Source organism: Alnus glutinosa, chromosome 6 (genome assembly GCF_958979055.1).
Source record: "Alnus glutinosa chromosome 6, dhAlnGlut1.1, whole genome shotgun sequence".
NCBI classification, from domain to species: domain Eukaryota; kingdom Viridiplantae; phylum Streptophyta; class Magnoliopsida; order Fagales; family Betulaceae; genus Alnus; species Alnus glutinosa.
In genome coordinates, this window is record NC_084891.1 from 23,051,911 (window position 1) to 23,071,479 (window position 19,569).

At 34.2% G+C, this 19,569-nt stretch overlaps 2 protein-coding genes across 3 annotated transcripts; both read right to left on the reverse strand.

Annotated features, from left to right (window-relative positions):
• Positions 1–5,503: 5,503 nt before the first annotated feature.
• Positions 5,504–8,154, reverse strand: LOC133870940 (probable trehalose-phosphate phosphatase D). 2 transcript variants are annotated; one of them, XM_062308237.1, is made up of 12 exons: positions 8,055–8,154; positions 7,733–7,971; positions 7,509–7,649; positions 7,317–7,388; positions 7,125–7,217; positions 6,966–7,022; positions 6,764–6,865; positions 6,543–6,620; positions 6,339–6,408; positions 6,122–6,192; positions 5,905–5,997; positions 5,504–5,800 (listed from the first exon to the last, which is right to left on the reverse strand). In XM_062308237.1, exons 2-12 carry the CDS (start codon positions 7,943–7,945, stop codon positions 5,729–5,731), a joined length of 1,062 nt encoding a protein of 353 aa, XP_062164221.1. In that variant the 5' UTR covers positions 7,946–7,971; positions 8,055–8,154; the 3' UTR covers positions 5,504–5,728. The 2 variants fall into 2 exon arrangements, with proteins under 2 accessions (XP_062164221.1, XP_062164220.1); XM_062308236.1 differs by having other exon boundaries at positions 6,966–7,217.
• A 5,855-nt stretch (positions 8,155–14,009) lies between these two features.
• LOC133871629 (NDR1/HIN1-like protein 13) lies at positions 14,010–14,786 on the reverse strand. Its single transcript, XM_062309057.1, has one exon. The coding sequence runs from the start codon at positions 14,784–14,786 to the stop codon at positions 14,010–14,012; it is 777 nt and encodes a 258-aa protein (XP_062165041.1).
• Positions 14,787–19,569: the final 4,783 nt, after the last annotated feature.

Consider the following 19,569-nt stretch of genomic DNA (forward strand, 5'->3'; position numbering starts at 1 on the left):
ATTCGTCATCATTTTCAGGGTGAAAATTGTCCTTTTGTTTATTTTTTTTTATTATTATTATTATTTTTTTAAATCAAGTGATCGAACAACGTACCATTGGAGTGCTTAAAGGATGAGCTTTATCCATATAAAAGTGCTTCAAGAATTTTTTGGTATTTGTTAATTAGTTAATGAATAAGAATTCAATTTGGAAAATGTTCAATCTGTAGGCCAAGACAACATTTTATTTTGCCAAAATATTTCATCTCAAACTCATTCTTTAAAAAAGTGGCGGTTTTTGTAAGCTCTTTTGGAGTCTTAACAAGATTTAAATCGTCAATATATACTGTAATAATAACAAATCTGGATGCTAACTTCTTACTGAAAATACAGATAAATTAATGGACCGTTCCCAAATCCCTCTTTCAATATATATTCAATGAGATAATTGTACAACATGCACCGAATTGCTTTAACCCTTATAAAGACTTTTGTAGCATGACAATACATACTTCGGGTGTAATGCCCTCAAAATTAATTAGCTGGTAATTAATTCGGAGCGTCACCATAACTGCCAAGCTTATTTATCAAGGAAATAAGTTGACGAGTTACTGGGACCCTGGTCAAAGGAAGTAGTTGAAGAAAAACATTTCTTTTCACCGTAAGATAGCCATACAACTAAGTCACATCACAATAATAGCAAGAGCAAATGCCAAAAATATCGTAACATAACTTAGCAAATAAAGGTGACATCACTATGACCGGTTGTATAGCATGCGCATATATGTATGCGTGTTTTTTTTTTTTTAGTGCTAATTCAATGAGTTGCTTTTCATTACGATGCAAAAGTTTTATGAAAATCGTATAACAATCTACTAAATAACATTCCTCTTAATCATTCTTTAAAAAATTTTATAGTTTCACGCTTAGCTTCGGGTATTCCTATCTTCCTAGCCAGTAGGGTGCAGGGTTACGTACACCCCCTGCAAAATAGACCCTCTAAACGGGGACCGGTTCCTAGAGTAAAAACTGTAGTATTATTGGTTTTCTGCGCTCTATATAGCTGTAACCAGTTTCCTAGGGCAGCAGCACGTATATCAATGGCCAATTGGCCATTATATATTAGTAAGTTTCTTCATATATGGCAAGAATATGCTCCTCTAGCTAGTACAGAACTAATTAAAGCAGGAAAATTATTTGGAAGCAGATAATTAATTTAAGAGTATTTCTAATTCATGGGTATTGGCGTAATGGAATTAAATATTTGTTGTTATCTTTCTGTGCGATCAATATAAGTACTATTATCCGATATTATTTAACGATATCCATATCATGCACTCTCCAACGATACCTGATATCGGCCCTTCTCCAACAATTTAAAGTTTTTCTGATAACTTTCAGCAAAATTTCACAACTTCGGCGTCCGTGATCTACCATATATATATATATATATATATATATATATATATATATATAGTAATGCTAAGGATTATTATTTTTTGTCTTCTTTTAATCTTCTTAAAATTAATACATGTGACTTTTAAAATCACCATTTGATTAATTGAAGACTACACCGACTTTAAGAAGATAAAAAGATTGAGAATAAAAAAATGGTTATAAGCATTCCTCCTATATATATAAATAGGTTTATTTACAGACTTGTAATATATATTGTGAATATATAATGATATATATGAGCGAAATGTGTGAAGTGATGAGGGTGAGAAATAGATAGATTAGGGTGTTAAGAAAGTGGCCCCTTTCGACCAATAAATGGAGGATCCAGGATTTAGGTTATCTGTTATATATGAGGCAGCAGTGATGGGTTGAATCTAGTGGGGGAAGCTTTCTTTACACGTGTGAAAGAGGGAGGGGTTTTCCAAGGCTTGGAAGCGTGTTGGGTGTTCCCATTAAAAATCCTTTGTCTTCTTCAATTCAGGCACTTTAAGTGGATTCCAACTCCGACACAACCATGGATATATTCCTCTTCACCAGTAGTGGGTTTCCCTTTCACCACCTAACCCTCTGAAAATAACTCATTAATCTTGAAATTGCTTCCATTAAAAAGCAACTTAGATTTTTTTAAATTGTTTCAAGTGGGCTCTCTCAAATCTAGGTGTCCAATGGTGTACGTGTGTAGCTCTTGTATCTGTTTGTGAGCATGCAATGCTCTCTCTCTCTCTCTCTCTCTTTGATGAATAGCAATGGCCTTGTCGTTCTCACTCATTTAGGGGCTAGCTAGTACTATCTATCTTAAAGTACTCAAGGATCTTATCTATTTGCTTCAGCCTTCTAAATTTTGAAAATTGACTCCATTTCTAACGAATCTAGCTCGTATTAAAAAATACACAAGTAAAGAGGTATATAAGTTTAGTTATCCTATACACCTTCATAAGAAGAGAATCATTAAATGTCCTTAGGGCCATATAATGTGCCAGCAATCATCATCTTTTGAACTAGTCATTGTTTTTTTTTTTTAAATAAAAAAATAAAAACTGACGGGCATGCCATAGTAACTCAGTAGGATGAGAATGTAATAGCATGTAGCGTTTCTCTTTTTCTGCTATTAAAAGTCTGGGGGTTTCTATCAGGTTTTGGGTATATAAGGTTGCTAAATTTACTACTTAAGAATAAGATTTTCAATAAATAGAGTGTAATGGGATTTGAATGTGTTTATAGAAGTGTGGTTTGTGAGTATTGGATGAATATATATATGTTTGCAATCGATATATAAGAAAACAGTGGATTTTGGTTTACTTGCTTGCGGATACAGGTAATCGAGTTAAGAGAATCACATTAAATATTCTTTTATGTACATAAATATTTTAATATTTTGTTTATGTGAATATGCTCCCATTGGTCCCAAATTTTTATAAATTAATTACTTAAAAAAAAAATAAATTTGTGCCCAAATTTCGACAAATTATCACTAGAATTTCCTGTCACATCACATAAATATATTCAGTAAACACTAGGTATATATGGCAACGAGAACAGAGAAGAAATGATCAATCGGTAGAGAGTATAGAGAGAAGTAGGGCGCGGCAGTGAGAAATTAGAAGAAAGAAAGAAGAAAATAGGAGAGGGATAAGGGTTTCTTTACCTTAATGTTATAATAATAAAAAAAAAAAAAAAGGGGAGGGGGCCGGACAGTTAGGATTTTTCCGACAACCTAAACCCAATTTCCGACCTGTAGATATCGGAGTTTTGTAAAAATTTCAGCCTGCCCATCTCATGGGCCAGAGTGACCCTACTGAACCATGTCAAGGTAGGGGTTCGAAAATGTAGGGTCCATCAGCTTATCCGGTCGAATGTAGGTCTGGATTTTCTTAAAATATGTTCTTGGTACCCTATATTGGCACCCCTCTCTCTCTCTCTCTCTCTCTCTCTCTCTCCCCCTGAGGCTAATTAATTACAGCGCGCCCACATGGCTGTGTCCCTGGCCTGTTCTTGTCCGAGACTAGGATATTGAAGATATATATTACACATAGTGTGTGTGTGTATATATATATATATGCGTGTGTGGGGGGAGGAGCAATAAGAGTTAAAAGAGGAAGGTGTATATATAATAATTAATTAGAAGAGTGTAGATTTTGAACTCAAATCACATCAATCAGTTTTAAGATATTGTTTTCAACAATTATTTGAGTTGGAATGAATGCTATAAAGCGTGGTTATGGTGGAAATCTGGATAAGATGTTTGGTCATGAAATCTATGTTGCATGCATACATACATGCATACATATATAAGATGTTATTCATATTAATTAACTCTAGAATGAGAATAATATGATCAACATACACATATACATATATGGCTTTGTAATATTCTGAATATATATATAGCTAGCTAGGTTGGTACGGTTAACCCCTAACCAATAATCAAGGCTTTTTCTCTAGGGATCCACTAGGGCTTTATGTTACTCCTCCATTACGTACGGATGAGGAAATTTCTGAATCAAATCCCTCGCGATCGAGTCCCTTAATGGCAATTAGGTGATTAACGCGCGTATATACTGCATAATTGTCAAATGTGGACAAGATGCGTACGTACGTACGTACGTACATACATGAATTAATGCAGTTATACAGGGATCAGTATGGAGTTTTTGCATTCACAGTTGGATTAATCATGCACGATCCCCTCAGAGTTTGGCAAACAGCATGTCCTTTCTAATAAGTCAAAAAGGAAAGCTAATTAATTATTCCTTGGTTTCTTTACTCAATATTAATTAAGATTAATATTGCTAAACACCCTTTAATACGAGAGAATATACGTATTTTAATCTCTCTCTCTCTCTCTCTCTCTCTCTACAACTGTTAGAGATGCTTTAATTTCCATTATTGAGAGGTTAACACACATGCACTTCATGGCTTCATGCGACTGCATCCGGACAAGGTGGTGGTTAAGCAGTCAGTACTCCAAGAATTCACATTCTGTTCTTTGACTGCGTAACAGTCGATCTGTATATATATCCACACCTATTTAGTAGCTGTAAAACAAATTAATAATAATAATAAAAAAATGTGGTCCTCAGGATTAATGCACAATATTTATGTAAAGGCTCCCGTTACAGACTGTAACCCACAAAATTAATACTATAGTAATTGGATTAATTAGAAGTTTCCGAAAACTGTAACTTCCTTAATTATTGCCCTCCATGGTTTTGGGAATGATCGATGTGGGTCTCCTCCTAGTGTGTGCGTGCGTGCGAGCGAGAATGCGCAAGTCATGTGTGTCTTCTTCCAAGATCATAAAGCAACTTGCTATTTATAAACAGCTTCTATAGCTTTTAAACTATATATGCATTAATTGTTGACAAAATTAAATTATTGTAAATGTTTCCAATTCATGATTTCAAGTGCAAATTATTGTGTATTACTGGGATATATATATATATAGTTGTCAAAATGTCGTTTTGGTTGCTATCAATGAGAAGATGATCAGTCTGTAGTGCTGGCTGTAGTTGTTTCTTAATATATATGTTTATTTAGGCATAGTTGGTCACCTTTTCAATACTACTTAATTCGTATTTCTAAGCTCATCTTAATTAAGTTAGCAACATACCCCACTGATGTTCCTTTTAGAGTTTTTATTTATTTGTTTATTTATATTCTGAGTATCCGAAGTTTCATCCCGGCTAGATTTTCGGGACATTATATCAAAGAATTTTTTATTTTTTTATTTTTAAGACTAAAGGATTGGTACACGTGTTAGTTTAAAAGGTCATAGACTGCTTTAACATCATTTTTCTTTGGTTGGAAACTTTATCAAAAGGATGTAAATGCCTTTATTGTTTTGTAGTGAAAGCGCCATTTTCACGCGAGTCGGAAAAAATTAAAATTTTTGTTGCGAGCGTAATTCTAAAATATTATTTGTATTAAAGAGAGTCGAACCTCGAACCAATTCCTCTTGAGGTATATATATACACACACAAACACAAATGCACGCAGGCAGGAGATAGAATGTGCATATACGTGCTTGCACCAAAAAGCAACTTAGAGAGAGAGAGAGAGAGAGAGAGAGAGAGAATTTGAACAATATTATTTTCCGACATTCCAAGGAATTCTTTTTTTCCTATTTTGATAAACTACAATCTCTAAACAAGAAAATACAATATTTCGATCTTAATATTATTCTATGTAAAAAATTAAAAAGGGCGCATGCAAACATGCAGCGAAATTTGAACCCACCTAAAAACTTATGGGATCATTATTGCTGATGAACATGTTTACACCAGCTATTTAGCTAGCCTTGCTGCTGTGACAATCTTTCGCGCCCCCTACCCCACTCCACCAAACGCAGCAAAAACTCCTTAACCTGCGAAGGATATATAGCGAAATATATATTAAGCTAACATGCAAAAATGCAAATCAAATAATTCTCACAATATTCAATAATTTTTGGATTAACATTAATCTTGCCTCGGATGGTTCTTCCAAGGAATAAGTTGCACATGTTTCCTTTGCAACTCTGGAAACAAGGATCCCAAGCCCTTGTCCTCTATCATGCAAAACCTATATAATTATCGTACGTGTATAAACAAATGGGTTAATTTTAACACGACAACTTGCAAGGAGAATTATGTTGTAAAGATCGAAGATCATCATGAGATATATATATATATATATATACATATACCTTGAATGCATCCTCGTCTGTTCGATCGTCTCCGATGTAGACCGGCAGAACGTCATCGGAATTGGCATATCCTAAAGAGAGAGAGAGAGAGAGAGAGAGAGACATCATGCATATACAGAAGTCAATGTTAGAATTGGATAATAAGACCAATTTTTTGGTCCCCCTAGAGAGATTATTCCAGCCTGTTGCGCAGAGAGAAAAAATATTGCTCGCTCACCTAGTGACTCCAACAAGAATTCAAGGGCTTTGCCCTTGTCCCATTTGATTGTTGGACGGATCTCTAACACCTGCATGCTTTAACAACATTTGGTCAGCTTGTCGATCTTTGACCATTACAAAAATCCAAATAACTTTTTCTGAAGGATTTTCCTTTTCTTTTTCTTTTTTTCCTTAAAAAAGAAGAAGAAGAACGAGTGGTTACCTTCCTCCCTTGAGTCAGTTTTAGGTTTGGATACGCACTGAGCACCAATTTAACTTGACCTGCTAATGCAGCCCATCTCTATACAACCAAAAAAAGGAGAAGAGGAAGATATGTAAAGTTTTATTAGTCTTCTATAATGTGTGTTGTTTATATATATATATATATATATATATATATATATATGAGGAAAAAGAATTGAAGGAAGGGTCGGTTTCGTTTACCCTTTCATCAACACAGCGGAAGTGTACGGATAGGCAAAACTTATTATTTTCCACCTTAGCTCCTGGAATGGAATTTGTTTTATTTAACAGGGCTTTATACACCTGGGAAAAAAATTTCACAATTAGTCCTTCATATATACATATATCTGTTTTATATTTGGTTGCTTTTACAGTTTTACTTAAGAGTAAAAAGGAAACAAACCTCATCAATCATGGGTAGAAACTCGGTAGCAGCTTGGAAGAAGACTGCTTGATTTCCCTGAATCAGCCGAATAATTAATAACAGAAATTTTTTAAAACACAGCGAAAGAACAAGAAACCAAGTTTTTTCTTCTTCTTCTTTTTCTTCACTAAAACTCACTTTGTTGCATTTTCGGCGTTTGGATGGTCCCTTGATGTCCATTCCGTGACTACCCGCATAGTAAAGCTCTGATAATCTTACAAATTTATAAACCTGCAAAAGTTGATTACAAAAACCAAAGCCAAAATAGTCATCAGATGAAAATTACAGTAGGAGGCAACTTCTACAATTTTCTAGCTGTAGAAAATGCACCTTATCCCTGCATCTCCCACTCACTATGGCAGTGGGGAAAAATCTTGCAACATCTCTTAAAGCTTCTCTCATCTGGTTTAAAGAAGCACGGAAGAAAATGTGGATGACATTAAGTTTACCGAATATGAACGGAAGACATGAAAATGCATGAACTTGGACAAAAAAAGTTTGGAAATGAATTTAATAACAAACCTCTCTGGACATGAATGCTCGATCTGGATCTTCGACAATCGGAGAGAGGGTGCCGTCGTAATCCAGAAACATCACAACCTGCTTCCCCTTGAAAGCTGACACTATCTGCTCGAACTTTTGTAACGCCGATGGATGGCGGAGCTGTTGAAGAAAGAAATTAAGAAACAAAATTATATATGTATAGTAATGTTACAATAAAGTGATGGATAGAGAATGACACTTACAGTCCAAGAGCGTTGCTCTTCGGTTTCAGGCAGAGAAGCCGGAGATTTGACCCGGGTAGGCGAGGAAGCTCTAATTGAATCAACCCAGGCACTGACAAGTGCAGCCGGTGGTTCCGGCACCGCCGTTGAGAAGAGCGACGACATGGACGCGGTCAGTCTAACCATTCCGATACGCGATGTGCAATCTGAAACCACCACATTCTGTTTCGTCATTTTCTCTACCTCCAAGTCTCCAACCCCTGTTTAAACACCAATAAACTTAATTGTCAGTAACAAGAGAATTAAAGCCGAAGGCAAGGCCATTGAAAAGGTTTAAGCAAACCTGTTGAAGGGTGTTATAACGTTTGGAGAAGTTTGAGGAATAATAGAGGGCGGAGGGGATGAAAGGTGAGCAGAGAGAATGAAACAGAGGAAAAACAGGGATTGCAATTTGTGAGTTATTGAGCTGAAACAGAGGTCTTATAGAAACCTCAAAAAGTTGAAGAAGAAAAAAAAAAGTTGAAATCTACACGCGCACTCACTCTCACATGTCACAACTGGGGTAGTCTGGTCAATTTAAAACTGGGTTTCACGGCACTAACCGACTAAGACAACCACCCCTTTTTCTGGCCCTTGTACTTTTCGACCACAATACTATATACATGAGCAAGGACCAGAGAGATCCTCAAACCACCATTTTTTTTTTTTTTTTTTTTTTAATTATTCCTTACATTGTTATTAATTTTTAATAATCAAACAAAATCATCACTGTTATCCCAAAAGTTCTAGGGCTTGTCCAGTCACAAATTATCCATTTGTTTTGTAATGCTACATAATGTTCAAAGTATCTATTTCTTATCCACTAAATTTGGTCTGAAGTAGTTGCTTATAGCATTTGGTAGATGGAAACGGGGGTTTTTGTTTGGGGACCAAACCACATCAGATTTGGTGAACTTTAATTGAAATGAGAGGTAGATGATGGAGTCAATGTTCGAAATCAAAACCAAAATGTTAAGCTAATAGGAAGGGATAAATTTAATTATTTAATTTATATTATAACATTCTCCTTTACATGTTGGCTCAAACTCCCTCTTAATAGGTGAAGCTCATTAACATGTGAAATATTTAATTGAAATGAGAGATGAATGATAGAGTCAGAGTTCGATCTCTGATACTATGTTAAATCACCACTTATCCTAAAAGTTATAAGCGAATAAAAAGAGGTAAATTTAATCATTTAATCCATACTTTAACAAGTAAATTAAGAGATGAAAGAGTGGCACCGGAGGGAAATAGGATCCTCTCCGTTTCATGGTCCGTATTAGATTTTACGGTCCGTGTCATTTAAAATTTTTAAATGACGTGACAACACAATTAACATATACACCGTTAATTACTAAAAAATCTTATCTGAACCCTGAAATAATTCATCTCCATCTCAAGTGAAGAAGGAGAAGATCCTGTTCACACGAGTCAATTCTTCGTGAGGCCACCAATTGAAATCAAACTTAAGAATAAGAAAAAGAAAATATATAATTTAATTTCTCTAGTCACGAAGGTGATGAAACATAAAACATTGATATATAGAAGATCCTTTTGGGCCGACCGTTCAAGTCCAAGTGAAATTTTCTGTAGTACTGCTGGGGTAGTTAACGTTGTGGCGCTGTCTTAGAGCATTAGCCAGCAGGAAAATGCGGAAGGACCACTTGAACCCCACTCCTCACTGTTTAGTTAATTTAGTTGGCCTAAATATGAAAAAGGGAAAAAGACTTGCCAAGTGTAATTATTGTTGCAAGTTGTGATTTCGTTTGTTTACGACTAGTCACACGTTACCATTAAAACGACATGCATGTCAATTATATTGAACTAATTATATATAATGTGCGTGTCTGTGTTTTTTCTTTTTTCTTTTTTCTTTTTTAAAGGTAAATATATATATGCATGGCATCTATATATTTTGTGAGATAGGAACGTTAATGCAAAAGGTTAAGTCTATATTAATGGATTCCTTTAGGGCCGGCTAGCTCGTTCTTTTATTTCTGTTTGTTTGGATTTTGGTGATTCTATATATTTATAGTATTTGGCTTTAAAGTCGATACTAGTAAACTTTACTAGTATGAATTATATATGTGACAATTAAGGTTGAGAAAATATCTGGCTTGTTAGACATCGGGCTCAAGACGATTTTTTTCAAGAGAAATACTATTTTGTATTTTCTTGTCATTTTTTTTTTTTTTTTCCTTCTGTTGACGTGTCATTGTCAATTCACCGTTAGATTTTATTTTTTAATTTAGATTAATCTATAAATTGACAATAACACGTCAGCAAAGACTTAGAATAGAAAAAGGATGAGAGACCATCTCTTTTTTCAATATCAACTTTTTGTTTTTATGATCACTATCCTACGTAAGTTTAATTATCTATTCTCATTATTCTCATTTACAAATATATGCTCCAACACTAACTATTATTTTTGGAGTTTCTGCATGCAATTATTGTCATAGCACAACAACAATAATACTGAGATCGATCATCATGTCATTAGGAAAGGGATCGGAGAGGCCGGGAAACCATTAATTATGAACTATATATATATATATGTATATGAATAAGGGAATTAAAGAAAGACTCGATCGTTCAGTTCCCAGCATGTGATCAAACGTTTGACTAATATTATTAGACTTAAAATGCCCTATTATATATTTTCGAAAAAGTTGGCACTCTTGCGGACCCAATGATGGCAAAACCGTCACACCGGCGCCCCTTGTAAAGTTCAGTGAAACTAGCAGCTCGAACCCAACCCGCCCTACAAGCTAGGTTTGCAACAAAACCAGCAGCGTCGCTTAATTGGTTTGGTTAATATAGGTAATATATATTTGACACAAACATTTGTGTCTACGTCGTTGCATATATCATGCATGTTTACGAACATAAACAGCTTTTGCCTTTTCTACTTTTATGTTGTCACCAAATATATGGTGTTGTTTTTTGCATACAAAAATACCTACCGAAAGAAAAAAGGCCAGGGTTTGTATCTGTATATGATATTTAATTAGGTGATCAAATATATTAATTTACAGTTATTATGGTTGGATGCAGGCAGTTCTATTGACATCGATCATCTCTTGTGTTTCTATCTCTTTCAATCTATGGATTTCTATTTCTACTTATAATTCCAGTTCTATTTCTGTTTGTTTAATTGTAATTTTTAAGGAGAGAATATATAGGAGAATAAGAGCCACATTAACGTAAGTTTTTTTAATCATTTATTAATTTCTTTAATTAGATCACTTGACTCAGTCACTTAGCACTTTTTTCATCTACACTAATTAATTAAGAACTTTTTGAATTCTATAATTACCCATGCCACGAGTCGACATTGTTGAAATATTGATTATATATGCATCGATGGAGGGTGAAATTAAACCTTTTATTGTTTGACAATTGAGAATATATAGTTTCACTTTCCATTACCGGTTTCAGTCTCTTAATTTGCCCATGATCTGTGCACAAAAATGCATGTTCGTTCGAAGTTTCCAAACAATTGTACAAAATTGTGTTCTAGCTTTTCTTATTTTCTTATTTCGGTGTTTATTTTTGAGTATAAATTAGATTAAAATAATTGGCACACACCATTAATTTGCTCGCATGGGGAATATTGAACGCCGGCCGGCCTCCAAGATGGACCAGCAGCACTAATGTGACAGAGTCCCATGGAATTTAACGACCGACCAAGTTCCATAATAGGCTTCATTAATTGAATGCCCAATATTATATTTAATAATCTCTTTTTGTTAGAACCGAATATTTTTTTCTTATTTGGTAGAAAAGAGTACATTTCTTAGATTGTTCTTTCGACTTCCTTGTACTAATTTGTATCTCATGACTCATATACAGTTGAAACCAGAGGCCTAGCTTGGGGAGTTGGAGATGCTTTAAAGCCAACCCACGTGATATAATAGATCGAGAGGGTTTTTCAAAGTTTAACTAGGTATATAGCTGAAGATTTGTCAAAAAGAGAAGAGTTAGGTTCGCTAAATTAAAGGCAGATTAAAGAAATGAATCTTTGAATCATGCCCCCAAAGTAGGGAATAACTTTCTGATTAAGAAACTTTAATTCGTCACCTCTCGATTATTCGGACAACAAATCTCTCTCATTCTAGCTTCACGGAGTACGTAGTTTTCAGGTTGCCCAAGAAACAATTATGAATGGAATATATATAATCTAATTACAAGTTGGCAGGTGCATAAAGTATATTTTGTATTAATTAGGATGATATTGTATTAATTATTGTATTCATTATTCCAAACAGACAAAAGAGAGAGGGTGGTAGGAGGGGATGCATTGCTTAAACTTAATTTGGAAATATTTGAGAGATGATCAAACAAGAGATAGGGTGCGTTTGACATTGGATTCTCGTAAAAAAAAAAAAAAAAGCATTTTAAACAAAATCTCAGAATATAAGTTGTTTGACATTACGTATTTAAAAGATTGTGATTTGAAAACGCAGACACAAAAATCTGTGTTTTTAAATCGCAAGCAATTATGTACTTTTTTTTAAATCGCACAATTTTAAAGGTTAAACTGTAATTTTAAAAGTCTAATTGCGATTTTGCCAAACGCTTAACTACGTTTTTAAAAACCATATTTTCAAATTGAACATTTTAAAATCACAAACCCAAACAGACCATTATTCTTTTGTCATCCAACCTAGATCACGTACCGTATTAATAAGAGAACAAAAAATATGATTTTGTTAATTTTATTGTTTGAACTTTAAGTTAATAATCCAGCAAGTTTGTTTGCTTCCATCCCCTCCCGCTTACAACAGATAGTTTCTAATAATTTTTTCACGAACTTTTGCACTTCTACAGTTCTTCTAATTTAATTATCACGAGCAAATTGAGCAATTAAGATTGACTGTAATATCCCTATTTTAGCGGAGGTTAATCCTATTCCTTAGGCAAAGTCTAAGTAGGTGGGCTTAGAGATCCCATATATTAAGCATTTAGTATAACATTATTTTCTTAAATTTCTCTCACCCTAAAATACTCTACATAGCCGCTGGCCACGGAGTGCTCTCCAAACAAAATGTTTCAAAAAAAATGTACTTAATGGGATCGATCTCATTAAGTGACTAGAATAAATAAGCTAGGGAGGATTCTAGAGACTTAAAATAAAAGAATCGGCTTCTATGAGATAGTGATAAATTGATATTTATATGTTAATATGATTAAATGAAAATAAAAGATATATTTGTTTATTTTTTTCGTTCAAGTTAAACACCGAAATATATTTTTAGATAAAATAATTTTCTTAAAAAATAGTTTATTTAAAAACATTTTCCAACAAAAATATTTTATACGGAAACAAACAAGGTCTCAGTAATGCTAACATCACTCTTGCATGCTAATCAATTCAAGTCTAGAATATTTGTTAATTCTTATCTAGTTAACCTCAATAATCTAATCTACAAAATAATAGTTATCATTAAAACAAAAAAGAGATGGATAAAATGAACACTATTGCTTCAAATTTCATTTTCCTATTTTAAGTTTGGAGTTCTACTCGTGTATGAAAAAGTATATTCGGGAGGGTAATTAATTGCGGATTTATGTAGAAGGATTTAAAATAAAAGACATGTTACATACACGTATATAAGAGAAGTAAAATGATCATTTCTCTTAAAATAAAACCCATTTCCACTCGTTTAATTAGCTGGCATTGTACGAACTTGAGAATGGCAGGGACTAGGGAGGAATTCATCACCAAATTAGAATGGTAAAAACTTGAGAATAATTTACATACCTTTGAGGAGAGCCTTTGGATATCCGACTTTTAAAATCTCGTTGGTTAATAGGATTTTCAATTCCCACATTTGTATCTCCAGCTACTTCATTGTTAGCCATGAACAAAGTAGCTAGAATTCCCTTAATGTAAAACGTACATGGACAAACATGTTTACGTTGAGGGAAAAAAGAAAAAGAAGAAGAAGAAGAAGAAGAAAACTCTAATGATGAATAGCTAAGGAGCCAAAGAAGAAAAAAAAACCGAAATGAATCGAACCAGTTTTAGTCATACTCCTACGTACTTGAGAGAAATTATAATAATTAAGGTTACCAATTATTTTCTCAATCACCATGCTATCAATGAGGAAACAAAATGGCATGCATGCAAAGGAAACAAATGCATCAATCGATCGACGATCACAAAAGACATTCTTGGAATTAATTAGCAGAACTTTCGCTAAGGCAGCCATGACATGATCATTCCTATATATGTACCTAGCTATGACCTTCACAGCCGGCGTTCCGTACGACATTTCTGTGTCAGAATACGAGTATCCTTAGCCAATGTATCCACCGTCAAATCGCAAGCAACAGCCAATTTCATGCTCCCGCTGTTCAACAACCCAATTCTCATTCGTGCCATGACATCCATCTTTATAGAGAAAGAAACTTGAACTTTCGGCTTTTGGGTTTTCATGCTTTTCTCAATCTCCGTAGGCAACACAACATTGTTGGAGCCACGAAAAAGTATACCAAAAACGGTCGAATTATTATGGTCTTGGTAGAAAGTTGGGTAGTTTCCTTTCGCGATTTCTCGTTGCCTAAAAGAGAGGGAAGCAACGCCACCTTTCTTGTACAAAATGCCGAATATTTTGTTCGGATTTTTGGCTCTTAACCTGATATCATACTCCGGATAGGAATTCAGCCGATTGAAAGCAACACGTTCAACTTTAAATATAGGGTCCTTAGGCCTGAGCAAGACCGAGAAAATGCCAGCTATTAAGCCAAGAACAAGGACTAGAATAAGGAGAGGCAAGACACAAGAACATGACAAGCGGCAACAACTACCACACGGCCTTTTGGTGGCGTTGTGGGCGGGGTTTCGGTGGCGTTCGGCTATAACGGCGTTCTCAGGGGGCGGAACGCGGTAGATTTGGTTTTTGGGGACCTGGACGACGTAGGTGCCGGAGTGGAAGGCTGCGGAAGCTGGTTGGGCTGCTTGGGTTTGTTGATCAGATGAAGGTGTGTCATGATGATCATGAGATGGTGTGGCCCCCTCCGCCATGGGAAGATGGGGAGCGGCGGTGATGAAATAAAGGGAGGGGTTTGTGTATTGGTGTGCAAATTAATGGAGGATGGAGAAGCCTCGCCTGCATGCATGGGAAGAGGAAGGCTCAGAGAGAGAGAGAGAAAGCGTAGCTAGGTTTGGGCCTCAAAGAGTCTCCAGTATTAGAGGAGGTTTACAGGGTCAAATGGATGATTGGCCGGGTGGTTCTCAGACAATGATTTTACGCGACAAATAAACCAAATAGTTGTCACTCTGGATTTCGGCTTCACGTACTACTTCGAAAGAATTCGCATGAAATTTTTATTTTTAAATATAGATATTTTTGGAAAAAAAAAAAAGAGTAAGACAGTGACTTAATTGTAACAAAATGATAGTTTGATGGGTCTAATTGTAATACATGTAGTTTGTGGAGCTTTATAAAAATGGTTGTTAGTTGAGGGGGCAAAGTATATTTACCCCTTTTTACTTTTTTACTTCAGTTTGGGTATTTTTTTTTTTTTTTTTTTTAATTTTTTTCTATGTAGTAATTTATATTGTAAATTTTCAAAAAACAACGTGGCAGGAACATTATTTTAGAATTCATTCACAATATTTTTAACTAACACAAGGAAAGTGGCAGATATCAGTAGGAAGAAAAGAAAAGTAGGGTTGCAGATATTAATTTTGGGCAATCAGGGTCATGTTGTAGATATTTATCAAATATGAAAACAAATATTTCTTTAGATTACAGAAGAAGATACAAGTGGGGTAACCATCTTTTTGGTGATTTTTTTTTTGGGAAAAATTATATATAGTCTCTAGGTTTTCATCTAATTTAGATTTAGTTTTTAAGTTTTTAATTTCGAAAATGCATTCCTTAAGTTTTACCCAAATTTAAATTATGTCATTCTGTCATTTTATCGTCAAAGTTAACGTGTCACACGTATCTCATTTGACACGCTAACATCCATGTTAATCCCTGAATGTAATGACATCATGTTAGCAAGTGCCAAATCATTCATTAAAAAAAAAAAAAAATTGTTATTGTGGGGTTGCTCTTTAGGTTATCAGATTTTGTGTGTGTGTGTGTGTGTGTGTTTTTTTTTTTTTTTTTTTTTTTTTTTTTAAGTTTCACGGTTAGATCGATTAGTTTTTGTGGGGTTCTTTTTTTTTTAATATTATTATTATTTTTTTAATGGATGACTTGGTACTTGCTGATGTGGCATTGCATTGTGGTGTTGACATGTGGACAAACTATTAAGTTTGACAATAAAGTGATAGATGGATCTATTTTAACTTGAACAAAACCTAAATATCATATTCTTTAAATTGAAAACTTAAAGAATTAAATCCAAATCAATTGAAAATCTAATGGCTAAATATAATTTTTTTCCTTTTTTTTTCCTTCAATTTTATTTACCGGAAAAAAGAAAAAAGAAAAACAATCATAAGTTCAAAACATTGGTTTTTAGACAATGGGCTTGAACCTGGACCTAATAATTGAAGACTAAGAGTTCAACAGTGGTCTTGATGGATGAGGCCTGAGACGGTTAGTGGACCTTTGACAACGGATATATGGTTCGAACATGGCCCATCATCTTGCCCCGACAGAAAAGCAGTTAGGCCCACCAACAACGAAAGATGCAGGTAATGTTCCGAAAGGTTGTCAATGTCATTTTAGTTGTTATTTTAGCCTTTTAGGCATTTGAAATTTTGAAATCTAAAATATTTACGTGTAAATCATGCGTGTCATCTCTTATCCATTTTGTAGTAAATAAAGAGTTTGATTTTGATTCATATATAAAGAAAGAAATAACTTTTAAAGCAAAAGGCTTTAATAAATGGACACAAATTTCTTTTAAATTGGGCACTTCTCAAATGTTAATTAAAAAATTATGTACTTCTTACATGTTAAGTGACACATAATAGTTTTATAGATTGAATTCATGTTTTTAATAAATAAGTATTAATATTAAAAACTATATTTTTATTCCACATTACTAACGTGACAATTTTCTATATTTGTAAAAGGGATCCATGTCCCACCAACTTTCAAAGTGTGTGCATATTTAGTCTCGGCAAATGATATTTGTACACACATTGTATACATTTACATTTGGTGTAGTATCCAAGCATATAAAATTCATCTCACATCCATGAATCCCACATCAAATATATATATAAAAATAACACATCTCTATTGTCTCAGTCGGATGTTAGGATCTTTACAGGCTTTGAGATGTGCCAGAGGCGGCAACTCATCTAAATATATAGGAAGCATAGTAATTGAGATACCTAGAAATTAACAACAAAATACTCTGTGGGGACTTTTCACTTTGAGAGCTCCAGGCTAACAAACCATGTTAAGTGATTGATTTCATCTATTTTCTTCACTTCTACTCATCTGTCGGCGTCCGATAATTAACGGGTATGTTTGGCAAGTGACTGAACAGAGCAGAATCATGTGTCTGACATGGGGACATTTAACATGCACCATCCCTCTTGGAATCATTCTTTGCAACAATTCATTCATATTTTGCATCGTTGCCGTTTTGTGCTTTGGACCGCCATTTGGGGGCAGAGCTACCAATCGGCTTGAGGGCCTCCCCCCTCCCCAAGCTCAAAGGTTTTCCAAAAAAAGAAAAAGGAAAAAATATCTTAAAAAGAGAAAAAAAAATTAAAATTTTACCCCTAATTTTATTTTTTTTTCTTAGTTTTGTCCCCCCCAAAATTTTTCTTTTTCAGTTTGACCCCTAACTTTCAAATGCTAGCTCCGCCCCAGTGACCATTCCCTTCTTAATTATCGACAATGACTTTCATTTATTTAAACCAGCGATGTTGTACGATGCTGTCTGCTTTGATTTGGTGGCGGGAGGAAATTCTTATCTGTATTTCTACAAACAACTTGGCAAATAAAATGTGGATCTAAGAAAAAAAAAGAAGAAGGGATAATTGCATCACTGGTCTTTGGGGTTGGCCTAAATTATAAATCACTCCCTGTGGTATAAAAAGTTCATAGAAGATCTCTGTGGTAAACTATAATTACGAATCACTCCCTAAACCCGTTTTCCATTCACCAAGTTAACAGATTCCGTTAGCTTGTCACGTCGTATTTAATAAGGGTAACTCTGGGGTACCTTAGTTTAGTTAAGAAAAGTCGTGTATTTTGACAGAATGTAAACATTAAGACATGAAATAAATGTAAGAGAATGTTTAAAACTTGAGAACAACATTAGCTTTGTTGATTACAGATATAAAAACAAATGCATTATTACTATTAATATTATATTTTTAGAGTTTTTTATTTTATTTTTTGGCTTTTCATTTAGTTGAGCTAGAAGTTCTTATTAGCTAGCAATGATAATATGTACTTTCAAGAGACAAATTGTTTTTAAGGGAAGCAAAACACTTCATTTTACATCAAGTCGAATTTTTGACAGGCAGTGTGGTTCATGAAGTTGAATGTTGCAGCTTAGATTCACCATGCCATTTGTCTAAAAATATTAGAAGATTGGAAGCCCACATAAAAAGGAAAAAAATATGTACTAGATAATAATTACAAATCTTGTTTTAATTGCATGGATTTTGTTTTAGCAAAATACCAACTACTTATAAAAGATTAAGGGAAAAATACAATTTAACCCCCCAAACTACTAGTCATTCTTCGGATAACCCCCCAAACTACCAAGACTTGGACTCTGGCCCCCCAAACTACCAAAACCTTTGAAAAATGCCAATTTTGACGAAATATCCCCATAATACCCCTGCCACGTGTCATTTTTCAATTAAAAAAATTAAAAAAAAATTAATAATTAAAAAGTAAAAAAAGCTTGTGATCCTTGACCCTAGGTAACTATTGGCCAACATTTTGAATGCCAAAAAGTCACAGAGAGGAAAATAGATATGAACATCAACGAACAAGTTCACAGCCGTTGATTTCTCCGTAAAAAACCGATCAAAGTTTTTCACAACAATGATAGACTTGCTCGTCGTTTGTAACAAAACAAAATTCAAATTGGAATCGTTCATAACCTTTGAAAGATTAATATCATAGACATTGAAGGATAGGAAATTAGACATGTCCATGTTCGGAGAGGCGAGGACAAGTTCACCGAATTGCAAGCGTGCATCGTACCCAACGACAATGCTGGAAAGAAGCAGTACGTCTTCCGGTTGATCGCAATATTTTTATAAAAGTAAAATAAATAAATAAATAAAAAAGAAGAAAAAGAAAATTTTAGTTTTTTTTAGTTTTTAATTTTTTTTTTAAAAAAAATTCCTAATTTTTTTTAATTTTTAATTGAAAAATGAGATGTGGTAGGGGTATTATGGGCATATTTCATAAAAAAATAGGTCTTTTTCAAAAGTTTTGGTAGTTTGGAGGTTAAAGTCTAAACCTTGGTAGTTCAGGGGCTTTTCGAAGAATGACTAGTAGTTTGAGGGGTTCAATTATATTTTTTCCAAAGATTAATCAACTAGTTCTCGAAATCAATAATAAATTTGATTTCCACAAAATTCTCTTTTGCGTAGGTATGACAAAATGTCGGCGATAGTGATGCGTCAAGTGGATGTCCGTTATGTTACTGTGGAGTTCTTGCATGTGTAAGAAACTCTTGGACTACTTCCAACTGCGGTAGAAAATGGTATGGCTGGATAACTACAATGTAATTTTTGAAATTAACTTTTGTATTATACTTTTTCATTAGTAGTTTATGACATTTTTTCCTATTTTTTCACGCAGAAAGTTGGTGGTTGTGATTTTTTTGGGTGAGTTGATAACGAAATGACTGCTTGCGAAAAG

Bases quoted from the DNA above. Each gene is read 5' to 3' on its own strand.
- LOC133870940 (XM_062308236.1), bottom strand. From the start codon at position 7,945: ATGACGAAACAGAATGTGGTGGTTTCAGATTGCACATCGCGTATCGGA. The intron at 6,621-6,763 runs GTAAACGAAACC...TTGGTTGTATAG, and splicing joins TCCGCTGTGTTGATGAAAGG to AGATGGGCTGCATTAGCAGG. The intron at 5,998-6,121 runs GTATATGTATAT...ATAATTATATAG, and splicing joins CAGACGAGGATGCATTCAAG to GTTTTGCATGATAGAGGACA.
- LOC133871629 (XM_062309057.1), bottom strand. From the start codon at position 14,786: ATGGCGGAGGGGGCCACACCATCTCATGATCATCATGACACACCTTCA.